Here is a 13,809-nt window from a genome sequence, read left to right as displayed (position 1 = left end):
CGCTCAAGGGCTCAATTTGAAGCTCATTAAATGAGCCATAAAGTAGTTATGATAATTATTTTTCTAATAATTGTAGTTTTCATGATATTTGCCGAAATATTTACAAAAGCTTTCTCCTCTTTATCTGGAAAAAAAATAATTTATGTTCGGAAAACTATTATCTCGGAAAATGTTGAACGTAATTCAATTAGGGCTCAAATATTATCAAATTTACTCTACTTTAAAACAAGGATTTACATTTTATCTTACGCTCTGTAGTTTTCAAAATATTGATCATTGAATGAAAAATAAGCGAAAAGTTTAGTTTTTTCCTTTGAGCAAAATGAAGCTCCTGGGTTTAGACCTAGAATAGTTCATTAACTACTCTTTTGTCAATAAACAAAATAACAAAATCAGAAACAATTCATGGGTAAACGTCTTACTTCTGGCTATAAGAAATTCAATAAAAAAGTAAATCATGGTAATGGATTTTTAGGTATAAACACTAGCACTGCTAGCACTGGACACCGTATTCCGGTAACATATTAGTACAAGAGCCCAAGAGGAGAAAAAGGCAGTTATCTCACCCCAATTTTTAATTACTTTAATGAAAACTATGTATAATTAATAGTCAAAATTGATGAGTCTGCCAAGTATAGGTAGGGAGAATAAAAAATACCGGCTCTTTCAAAGCGATAAAAAAAACTAATTTTTCATTCGGAGCTCTATATCTTAAAACGTAAGAACAACACAAGGAAACCCAAGAGAACTTCATTTAAAAAAGAGTAAATTTGCTAAAATATGAGCCCTAATAGAGTTATTTACGTTACATAGTTTTCGAGATACAGCTTTTTAAAAAGCAACATTTCGTAAAAATGTTATATGGCACGTACTAAAAAATCAGTAGTTAGTGAACTTATTTTGAAAAATTCATATCTCAAAAACCATTTGACGTACAGATGTCTATTAGCACTCAAATGAAAGCTTGATGAAAATTGATTTATAGTGGTTCGGACAAATTTTCATTTGCCAAAATTATATTCATATGTGAATATCATAAGAACTACAACTCCTACAAAGATAAGTGTCATCAACTACTTTATAGTAAGTTAAATTTCCTTTATTTTGAGTGTGTTTGCAGATATATTAACGTCTTATGGATCTAGAGATATATATTTTTTCAAAAATCCAATATTTTATACGAACAACTAGAAATTAACATTTTGTGAGCTTATTTTGTCAAATATCATAAAAACTACTGTTCCTACGAAGATAAACATAATTAACTATTTTGTAGTAAATTTAAATAGCTTCAATTTGAGCGCTGGCAGACATCAGTACGTCCAATGGTTCCTGAAATAAAGTTTTTCATAAATCAAATTTATTGTCTGAATTTATTGCCCCCTCCCCCCCTTATAGAGAAAAAAATGATTAATTTTTTTTCAAACAAATAATTATAATAACTAATAAAGCGCTGCTATAATTATAAATAATTTTTCTTAAAATTTTGATTTCATTTACTTTTTCCGTGTTGAAATGTCACAACCTGAACGACCGCCACACCTCCCATAGTTTTGATTATGGGTACACCCTTGAGTGGTAAGAAATAAGATACTTCAAAGAAATGTAATTAAAAAAAAAAAAAAAAAAAAAAAAGAGATGTGTGCTAAATTTTATCGATATAGTAATATATTAAAGTTTAAACAACCCCAAAATGCCTTTGTCAAGTAACTCCTTTCTGGATTCCAATAGAATTGGGACACGATTTTATAAACATAATAAAGATTTCTAAAAGGGTTGGGAGCAAGTTTAGTGGTCAATATTTAAAGATTTTATTTGCAGGTTTACATTAAAATTAAATTTAATCTGTACCGCTACAACCAACCTATGGAGGGTCAGGGGTTCAGTACTTTGTTAGAGAGTACTGTTACTAGACCAACGGTTGTACAAGGAGGAGATTTGGTCAGAATTACGCTTGACTTTCAGATTTTTACCCAAACAAGGGTACCCAATTTAGGAGGCTGGGTGGACCCCAAGAGGACTCCAGAACCCACAAGAGTTGACTCACGGCTACAGCAGGTTTGCATAATATAATTAAATAATTTATATACAAATAAATAGTATGAATATAATAATTACTTATTCGATGGATATGAAAGATAAGGATTCAGAGTGAGGATATTTTATCCCGTGGATTAGGGGAGTTGAACTTATTTAATACGAATTCGACCTCTGAGGGCTAGGCTGTTTAAGGAGTTAAAAAGAAAGAAGTCAGTGGAGTAATCAGAATCCAGTAAGTATTCCAGTATGTGCAGAATGAAGTGGGAAATCGGAAAAATAATGAGTTGACTGATAAATTTAATTAAAAAGTAACCAATCAATATAGGTTGGTCCATTTGTGAATTTCAAGAAATAATTTAACAACGCAATAATTGTATAATTTCCTAGAAGCAATAAATTATTGTTTTTTTTAAAAACTCTTCCTGTCCCATAGCATCCTTTAATAATACCACACTTATTCCTGCCGAACACATCCGTTCTCTTGGATACATCTGGACAAACGGCTGACATGGAATTCTCATACAAGACTGAAAACACAGGAAACTGCTCGTCGATTCCAACCATTGCAACACTTATTAGACAGTCTAAACTTCCGAATAATGATAAAAGACTCATTTATATGACTGTAATAAGGCCTATTTGGACATACGGAGTTGAGCTTTGGGGCTCAAATAAATCTTCGAATTCCTCTCGTATCAAATCCTAAAAATCTAAAATCCTTTAATTATCTTACTTTGTCACAAATCAAGTCATTCATCAGGAAATCAATGTTCTATATATTGCCGATGTGGCCAGAACCCGACACCAATCCTTCCATGATAAACTTTCCAAATTCCCAAACCCACTTGTTCTTACCTGGGTTCTCGTTCATTACCTGATACTCCTCCTAGGCGTCTGAAAAGAAGATGGTCTCGAGATCTTCTCCTCTATAAATGTTATTGGAGCTCTATCAATGGATAGATTTTCCACATGCCAGTATCAATCCATTGTAAAACTAACACCAAATTTATTCGTTGTTTATATTATACAGTTTTAAATATCAATAAATAAAATAAAAAATTAAACAATAAGCTTTAAATTTTTTTTAATTGGTTTTTTTAGGAAAGAATTGCTTTTATAGATTCCGTTTTTCGTTGATCCAAACCATCTTGGAAGCCTAAATCTACTTTTAATTAATTAGAATACGGAAAGCATATTGTTTTATTTACGGAGCCACTATTTACTTTTTACCACTTTACTATTTATTAAATCTATAGAGGACGTTAGGTAATGATTTCATGTGCTCAATACAAGGGCTGTAGCAGAGGTCAAAGATGGACAGAAAGGCAATATTTGAATATGAATATAAAATGAACTTAATTGATGAGTGAAGCCGTTATGGTGACCCCCGGATTGGGAGACCCTAAAGTAAAACGTAGGTAATGAGAAAAAAAAAAGGTTAACCGTGATCATTATTCCGCTTTCGGCATCTACCAGGACTGAGTGATGACTTAGTGCCTACCACTAACTAAAGTTATACTTCATAGTAAAGTTATAGTCCATCCCCAATATTGACTTAAGCCAGGATAATAGAGTACTGTATCTATAATTACATTTTTATAACACAGATCTACAGAAAAAAATGGTTTTAAAACTGGCTGTTCTTTATGTATTTTAGTGTACTGAAAATAAAAAATAACTATTTTCTCCCATGACGTACATAGTTTTCGCAAATACATTATATGCAATCCCAGTTTTGTAGCACAAAAATCAAAAAAATCATTTATAGCCCCTAGAGTAAATAGTAAATTTATACTCTTATGATTATCATCATATTTATGACCAAAATTCGTTCAATTCATTTAGTCAAAATATTTTGAAATTTTTTTTTCATAATGAAATTTAGTGAAAAAAAATGAAAAAAAAAAAAAAAAATTAGTGATTGTCATCTTAAATTGATGACATCTAATGGAAAACTAATGAAGTATCATTCCTTTACATGACTCTGAATTAGAAAAGTGAGACAATGTTGATCTTTGTACATTTGTTTTCCTTACCTTCAAATTTTCTTATTAAAAACAAATACAATAGAATATTGGTATCTGTTGGGGGGGACTAGTCCGACAAGTGGGCCTAGTGGCGGTCCTTTTGCCAATCCCGTGCGGCTACATTGAAGATTTTCGGGGCCGCCGAGAAATAAATATTAACAGCCCAGGGTAGGAATCGAACCCACAACGTTTCGAACCGAGCGCTCTGGGACCTACGCCACAACCCACACGGCCGTCACGTCCCCAATACAATATATAAGGAATAAATATAAAATGTACGTACATCTACAGAATGCCATTCCTTTGCCACATGGTATGATAAGGTAGTGGGATAGGTCCGCAGAAGGCGAGGATTACATTATTGGCCCAGAAGTCGCTGGCCGGGAAAAGGGTACAGAGAGCGGGGAGGGACCGCTCTAATAGGTGCGTTTGATGTTATTTTCTCACCTGATTTAAGTAGTGTACACAGTTGGCTATTCTTATATCAAGTGAGGATAATTCATTAATATTGCAACTATTTTCCAAGTTTTTAAGATAATTTCTGGATTATCTCTCTAGGAAGTCTGATGAGTCAATTCTTTTAAAATTTTTTGAGGTTAATCACTTCCATTTTTGAATGAATTATTTATTCATGATATTGTACAACGTTTCGGGACCACTGCCCCATATTCATGCACTATAAAAATCTGTAACAATAATAAAACAAACATAACACCAATCTTCATCCTTATATATTTTAATTTATACAATAATAATCACCTCTTGATTTCATATGGGAAATCATGTCAACCATTTGAGCATCTTTACTTCTCTCTGACACAGCCATCATTCTACATTTCTTACTACCTCTTTGGACCTTATCTCATGTCCACTATGCTGTTTGGTTACCTCCCTGTTTTTTAGAAGTCCTGTTTTGTATTTAATATTAACTTAGTGATTTTTTATTTTTTACATAAAGCTGTTTATTTCATCTGATTTTTATGTTTTTATTTTAAGTCTATTATATCTGCGTAATGTGTATTTAAGTGTTTAGTGTCAGTTTTATAGTTTACTGTGTTTTGTATGTTTTTTGTTATGATTATAGTTTCTAGATATCTTCTGTTTTTTGTATTTTGTGCTGTATCTATTACTTTTGGGTTTTCAAAATTGAATTCGTGGTTCAGTTTTATGATGTGATAGGCCAGAGCTGTGGAATTTATATTTTTAGCGTTTTTACAATTGGTGATATGTTGCTTAATCCTAGTTTCCAGTTTTTTAGATGTTTCACCAATATATACTTTTTCACAATTTTTACAATCTATCTTATAAATTGCGTTTAGTTTTTCCATCTTATCAACCCTGTCTTTCATGTTTGACAGCTTATTCTGTAATTTATTATTGTTGTATAAACCGGTTCTGATATTTGTATGGTCATATTCTGTCAGTGTTTTTTTAAATTTTATTGGTAAGTCCTGGTATGTATTGTGGTTTAAAAAACTTTTTATTATTTCTATTACTATTTGTTTCCTCTTGTCCTTTTTCTCTGTTGTCATCTATTGTAATCTTTTTGTTTCTTTTTTTATAAGATAATTTCATATTATTTAATTTATGGATTAAGTATCTGTATTAAACTATTTTGAAATTAATAAGGTTTAGGTTAATGAATGCACTTACTCCTTGACCTTTTCGTAGTTGGTGTAAGAGCGGATGTGAATGAGGGACATGTACGGACATGACCCACACTTGCCCATTTTATAGTTCGTCCTTTCATTTCCTATTTATGGTTCCGTTGTTTTTTCATACTTAAGAGGCCTTCAACTGAAGACATTTATTCCCATAACAAAACTGATATGTCTGTAATCTAATAAAAAAAAAAATCATATGTATTTTCCACTTCAAAACTGGTAGACGAGATGAAGTAAGCTATGATGTTGCATTATCGGGCTAGAATGTATAATTAAAAAATTAATTTGTTTTAATAACTTTTCTACAGTTTCTTAATGCTCATACTTATAATGAAGTTGCAGTTTCATTCTCCATTTACCTTTGATACGTTCATCCTTTTACTCCCTTGACTTTACAGGAAAAAATCATAACACTCAAATTTTGACCAATTAAAAATATTATTGGCGATTCAATATTTAAAAGGAATAAATTCTATGATCTTTGCCGAAAACAGTTGAAGAATGATTTACGATCTATTACTATTTGTCTGGGATAAATGCGTACTTTTAAACTTCGTTATTAACTTAAAACTTTCTTAAATTTCGTTATTATAAAATAAAACAATTTATTATTTCCAAGATTTTTCTTTTAGTAGGAAAAGTATGACCTATTTAATGAAAAAATTTCATTCTCCATCTTCCAAGTTAAATTATCAATACCCTCCCAATGTCAATATTTAAAAAAAAAATATCGTAATTTATTTCTATAATTCCAAAGAATAGTAATTGTAATTGAAATTACTTTATACCCAACACTGCATAGGGGAGAATTGTTCGTTGATGATGGTGCACTTTGGATCACCACAGTGCAAGCAACTGGGAGAGTAGTTGGCTATGTGTTGTTGTTTTCGAGTTATACAGAAATACATTTTTTTAGCTCTAAAAGTATCAAATTTTGGTTTTAGTCTTTATTGGTGCGTATTTTTTTTAATATCATTTTTAAATTTTAAACATTACCTAAAACAACGTCCTGTACCAGTGATCGTTAGTAGAAATGTTCAATTGAACATGGTTATAAATGAAAAGAGAGGAAAAAATAAGGAAATGAGTGGGCATTCAGTGTACTTGGCGGGAAAAAATGGAAGGAATTTCGTAAAAGAATCTCACTGCCTTAGAGCTATATATTGTGACAGAACTGTCAACTCCAGTAGAATTAAGAGGATCGGATAGAAATACTGAAAAGTCTAACTTTAAGTTAAAGGATTTCGTTAACGATCAATGACGTCAAATAATTGTTGGTGAAATTTAGTTAATATACCAAGATTCTAATGACCCAAGGTACACTAGGGTGTGTTCAATGTTACACTATGGTCTTGTACCACTGATTGCATATCAATAATTTGTATTTTTTTTTCAATAACCAATTAATATTTTAATTCCAAAAAAATACATTGTTTGTAGGAATAATGATGTCAATAGAGAATCTTCACGATGTTATATTTTAAACATGTTTTTAAAAATAATTTAAGTAAGTAAATTGTGATCTTAGGTACAACATTCACCCGCAATAGTAACCAAGTAAATTAACCATGTCAAATTTTAAATATATATATAAGAAAAGAACAATGTCGATAAACTATGGATAATCGAAATATGTTCAGAACATGGTTATCAATTGAACATTTCTACTAACGATCAGTGGTACAGGACGTTGTTTTTAGGTAATGTTTAAAATTTAAAAAGGATATTAAAAAAAATGTGTGTGTGTATTTTTTTTTCTATGTATCTTAATTTCTATATAAAAAAAAATGTACATGTTGTATTTCTTATTAATTATATTTTAATTTAATTTATATTTTAAATGGTACTATCATATTATTTTTGTATATTTGGAACTTGCACCAATTTTTTTTGTTTGTTATTATATTATTATTTTCTTATTTGCACTAAGATTTTTTTGTAATCTTTTTAATTCCTTTTTTATTTTATTTTTTTTAATGTTTTATTCCCATATTTTTATTTATTTATTTTTTTTCATTTCACTTATTAGGCCAACCCTCTCTGTATGTCTCAAGGCTACAAGAGAAGTAAGTTAATATATAAAAATTAATGATTAATCCTGGATATCCTATGATGATCATTATTATTTTTGGTCTACCTAGATATAGGGTACATACGTCTTCGGGTTCGGTGATGGTCCAACTTGAACGGTGAGCGTTCTATTTACCATCGGCTTTGGCAAAAGGCAGCTTAGGTTGGGGTCCTATGCTACCATTTGCTTATCACACCTCACCTGTTCCAACTTATCTCTTTCAATCCCCCTTATATCGGCATATCCTTCATCGTCTATTGCGGATGTCTGATGAGCACACCCAATGAGCTTTTCATATGCCATCTTATAGTCCCTACCATAGTTTAAAATATTTTATACCTTGTTTATTTATCTCTGATGAAGACACGTAATGTGGGTCGAAAGGTTGGCTTTCAATAAATTTGAGTGTTTTGTTATTTTGAGTTAAACCATAACCTATTATTTTATTTGATCTTATTTATATAGCTTATATTGGTAAGCTGATCTACTACTGTGACTATTATTAATGGTCTGATCTCACATTGCCATGTATTAGTGAATTTGTTTAGCGGGTCACTGGAGAGGATCTAGAAGGGTGAATTCGGGAGAGTGAATTTGTTGATCGGGTGAATTAAAAATTGTGAAATGGTGAAATTGAAGGAACAGAAAAGGGGAAAAAAAGGAATGAATTGAAATATTTGTATTTGGCGCATAAACTGAAATTGATTATAAAAGGAAACTGTAGGGAAAAAAAAACTGTTTTTTATTATTTTATTATACCATGTAATTATATGTAATTTATATATGTCTGATTACGAATTGATAAGTATGCTGTGTATGTAGCAACCTGATGTATTTGGTCAGCATAGATGAAAAAAGTGTTTTTCTCTCGCTCTCTAAAGATTAAGATAGGATCTAAGCAATTTGATGAACCTTAGAAAATATTTTAATATGATAATTATCAGAGATATCATTATTTGTAATTATTACTAAGGAAATTTGGGGCGAGTTTAGACTAAAATTCTAAATGATTGACTTAGGTAGGTTATTGATTATTTAATTTTTATGATAGAGATTTGAAAAATTATTAATAAATATTTCATACTATTTGTTTCTAAAGAAAAACCTTGCGTTCAAATTGAACAGCGTTTAGCGCAATACCATGAAACCCTAAATTTCAAAAAATCAAAAACATTTTGAACTGGTAAAATTTCACAGTGTTACATTTTTTCCTATAATGTTGAGGAAGTAAAGTATGTATATAACGTCACACATCTTAAATTAATAATAAAATTTTTTTTTATTGAGATCATTAAGCGAAAACTGAAAGCAAGTTTTTTCTATTATTTAAAAAAAAAGTACTTATTTTCTTCAAGAAAAACATTAAATTAAGAATACAAAATAGGGCGGGACATGTTCCGCCTTTTTCACATTAGTTCTTACTCCGAAAGGAAGTTTAAGGGGTAAGCACATACCTTGGCTTAAGCCTTAGTGATTTCCAAATATTGCGACTGTTAATTCTTAATCTATAAATTAACGTGATATACCAACTTAACGAATAAATTGGATCCATAAATTAAATATAAATAGCATCAACTTATCTTGAAATATTGACGAATTATGCTCAACAGCATGTTAATAACATCCAACTCTGCATGCTATCTAAATAAGGAAGGAAAATACCATCCAGTATGTACTATCACTGATACGAACTTCTAAGGCGGGCCATTCAATGGGAAGGAACTTCCTTCGTTTTGCTACTACTGCTCAGCATTGTATTATAAAAATAACTGTTATAAAAAAAAATCTGTTACGCACTTGCTCCGACTGACTTCATTTTATTTTTTTATGAAGCATAAAACCATAACAAACGTTAAAAATTGCAAAAAGGACGTCAAGCCCTGGGATGCCTCTTACCGTAAATGTCCTACAGAGGTCGTACCAACTAGGCTGATAATAGGTCACATGAGGCTCACTCATAATCATTTAATCTTATCTCAAAACGAACTCCCCCAAAATGTCAAAATTGTAACAATAATTTAAAAATTAACCATATCTTCCAGGAATGTCCATGTTCCACGTCACTTAGGGTTAATCCCGAATATCACAAAAACCCTTGTTGATGATAAAACAATAAAATCAGTATTTCAGTTTTTAAAATCAAAAGATTTACAAAAACAAATATATCATCAAACGGACGAAAAATAAATTTAAAAAACAAAACAATATAAGAAATTAATGGCATTGATGACCAGTGATGTTTTACCCCATTAAACAAAAACAAACCATAACAACCGATTTTTACTAAATTATTTTAACAAACATAATAATTCGAAGGAATGAAAAATAACGGCTAATTCAAAATCAGATTTCTCGTGTAATAAAGACCAATGCGATTGCTTGTATTCCACCAAATAATGACCAATTAAGTGCATCGGTTAAGTTCGATCCACCATTAAGCCCTATCAGATGTACCGAAGAATTTCAAGTAGATTCTTTAACACATAAACTTTCCACTAAAAGTTGAGGACCAGTTCTGTTGTGTAAAATCTGCGTCAAGATGATACTTGCACATTTCCCATATATGTGTATGTATTTTTTTTTATCTGTATTTCCTGTTTTTATATACTTTAAGAAATAAAATATCAATTTTTTTTTATTCCTTCTGCTTAACTAAATTTCAATTATTTAGGTCAAATTACCAAAGGAAAAGTGAATACAATTAGTTCGTCGATTTAAGTAATTAACACACTTATGATTTTTAAAAACTTTTAGTATGAAACTTCAAAGCATATATTTCGTTTAAAATCTCCTCTAGAATTTATTAATAGTGGTACTTATTTGTGTCATATCTAAACTGATACATCAAAAAACGTTTATATACTTAACGCCTGTGGGTTTTTACTTTCCTATATATGAAATATATATTAAGGAGAAATATTGCGATCGTAAAACATTTCTAATCCGAGTTATCAACGCAAATACACGTTTTGAGGTCGTCTGAGTGTCTATATGTATATGGCAAGATTAACTCAAAACCGATCTTAAGTTTATACCTGGGATGTTCCAGCAACTTTTTCAATATAATCGACTGACCGGATGTGCCACGTTACAACATTGATTTTACACTTCATTACCACTTTCTCGAAAATGGCTCTAATTATTTTAATAAAACTCGTTATATTATTGTACAACTAAATGGTTTTTACAACCAGGGAAATAAACTGATAGAGTTTAAATGACGAGAAAATATTCCTCTAATGTACTTCTAATTTTGTTAATTTGAAATAAGTTACCATCTCTCATTGTTAGTAACAATAAAAAAAAAATTATTAACATAAACAATGAAGGAATTCGATAGTAAACCGAAGGAGAAATATTTTCCCAGGTTGAAAACAAATTTCAGGAAATAAATGTAGTGACATGAGTGTTATTATATATTATTGGAGATCAAATGTTTTAAATAAATTAATTTATAAAATGTATAATTTTAGAAGTTACAGAGATAGAGGAAAAACGCATAAATAAATGTTTTATTTTTTCCATGGTTTTTATGACAGTCGTCATTTATTACATTCACTTACCTATATATGAAAATAAACTGAGGGGGAATTGGGAGGTAAGTGAAAGCCCTGTGATGCGCCCACCGCACTAGATTTTTTTTCTCCTCGATCAGTTCTAGTATCTTTTTGATGTTATTGTGCCAATGAGCGAGAAGAGACATTTTGCTAGTTCAGTTAATAGAATATATTACCCTGAGTTTATGATGAACAGCGAGATTTGCTAGTTGACGGATAGCGGGTAGGTCACATTTTTCTCACGGCATAATGCCCTAATAAAACCAGGCGGGTATTTGTCACTATCAATTATCCGATTGGCCACGACACTGTCCGCCTTCAGAACTGAAAAAAATAAAGTTTCACGGATTGATTGTGAAGCTCATCTAGCCGCAGATGGCCATTAGCATTTCTATATATTGGTTGGAAAGCATCCGCCCATGACTAACTGGGTTAGATGCGGACAGCTGAGTCGTCTCTTCACCCCCTCCCCCACAACCCCTGTCATTTCATAAAATAAGTAGGATTTTATTATTTTCAACAATTTTTTTTTTTAAATGTATAAATTCAGTATTCAATATAAAATGAGGCTATTCAGCACAATGATGTATGTGTCCAATACTAGACTGTAGCTTGGTACTATCATTTACTTACTTACAGAATATGATTTGTAATATTAATATAATATTTATTTGGCAGCTCATGTGTATCATTATGAAAATAATATATAAGTAAAAATATTTTTTATACAATCTACGGCTTATCGCAATATAGAGAATATCGCAATCGTAAACCTCGATGAGTGAAATTTTGCGTTTTATATTCCAAGAATAAAGAAAAAAAACTCAGGATCTGGCATAGCTTCCTAACGAGTGCAGATCAAAAATCACAAACCAAAACGATTTACTGTTTTTCTATTTCCTCTTAACCCCGTTTTGTTCAATTTGTCTTCATAGGAAGTCAAGCAGTTTGTTGTCTCGTTACCGCAATCTTGCAGGGCAAGCGGAAATGTTAAAAACATTTATTTATGTATATGTATGTATGTGTATATATTACTCGTATAAGAAGAATGGGAGTTAGCAATCCGAAAAATTTGGCCAATATTCTGACGATAACAAATCGTGGTTAAAATTTAGAAAAAATCTTTGAAGAACTGCATTTGCGTGGTCAATCAGAAGTAAAACAATAAAATTATAGGATTCACTCACACTGGTTTACCTTAATTTGAAAACTATCTAAAAAAAAGGGTACTATGTGATGCACCCAGCACACCAAAATGTTTAATCTTGTAGAGCGTTTGCCCTATATTATTGTAGAATAGATTCTACAATATTCTTTAAAACATTTAATTTAACTTCTGTTTCAGGAGTATCCGTGACTCGAAGGCCGCTGGTGTAAACGGCTGTGAAAGCGTTGAAGGTCTCTCCGTGGGCCAGTTACGGCTATGCCAACTGTATCCAGATCACATGTTGGCTATAGCCTCTGGAGTAGCAACTGCCATCGCTGAGTGCCAACACCAGTTCCAGTCACGGAGATGGAACTGCTCCACAGTACAGGACTCTTCAGTCTTCGGCCCTCTGAACAATATCGGTCAGTTGTGGTTTATTGTATCATCTTAGCAATATATGTTAACAGAGAAACTGATCAATTTAGCAATTGGCTTGCGTCTCTGGAGTTTCGACTTAGGACAAGAAGCAACTCCTTCCACCACGCAATTAAGTTTTAATATTTATTAAAGTCAATTTCTTTAACCACCCACCTATTTGCTGATGTAGATATAGGATAACATTCCGTCCTTTAGAAAGGACAGGTTTATTCCTATAGTCGGTTATTTTATTTTTTTTTACCTTTTTGGTACATGAAGACGGTAAGCTTGAGAGATTAGAACTATATCTTTATATCTTATGGTAGTCCCGTATATCTTTATGATATACCAAGTTTAAGTAGATTTATTTACTCTACAAATCTTGTGGCAATGGCTAGAATCTAAGAAAATCCCCTTTTCTCGTCCTGGAAAGTAAATTTTATAATCGCCCCTCTAAAACTGCTCCACTGGCATATTGTACAGTATTTGTGTCCCCGGATTATACTCATAAACCGCGTTTTTAGCTTACCTAAAGCATTAAGCATTCTTCACTACATAAATTGTAATTGGCCGATTTCTGAGTTTAAAAAATACGTTGGAATAGATGACGGGGCTACCTGAAAAAGTCAAGAATACATTATAAAGTCATATCACTTAGATAGGTTAAAATAATGAAAAATGACAGAACACAAAACATGGAGGAAAAAATCTATAACATTAATATTGTTTTAATTAATTAAGTATTTGGTAATATGCTTATGATAAGTTCCTGTTAACAAAAGTTAATTTGTTGCTTTTTAAATTGACAAAAGAAAATTCTAGTTGGATATGAAAGCTTTGAGAGATAATTCTTTTGTCATGGTTATAGACTGCGGTAAGTATAGAA

The 13,809-nt window shown here is 31.3% G+C and overlaps 1 protein-coding gene across 1 annotated transcript in view; it reads left to right on the top strand.

The window, feature by feature from the left end:
• The window catches only part of LOC106679862 (protein Wnt-5b), a 94,082-nt gene that overhangs the window by 67,883 nt on the left and 12,390 nt on the right, over positions 1-13,809 (top strand). Inside the window, exon 4 of the mRNA XM_014419236.2 lies at positions 12,705-12,928. Coding sequence (XP_014274722.1) covers positions 12,705-12,928 — 224 coding nt within the window. The remainder of the gene's footprint in view (positions 1-12,704; positions 12,929-13,809) is intronic.

Source organism: Halyomorpha halys, unplaced genomic scaffold (genome assembly GCF_000696795.3).
Source record: "Halyomorpha halys isolate HHAL.00 unplaced genomic scaffold, Hhal_1.1 Scaffold224.1, whole genome shotgun sequence".
NCBI classification, from domain to species: Eukaryota; Metazoa; Arthropoda; class Insecta; order Hemiptera; family Pentatomidae; genus Halyomorpha; species Halyomorpha halys.
This window is presented reverse-complemented; position numbering and strand designations above follow the sequence as displayed.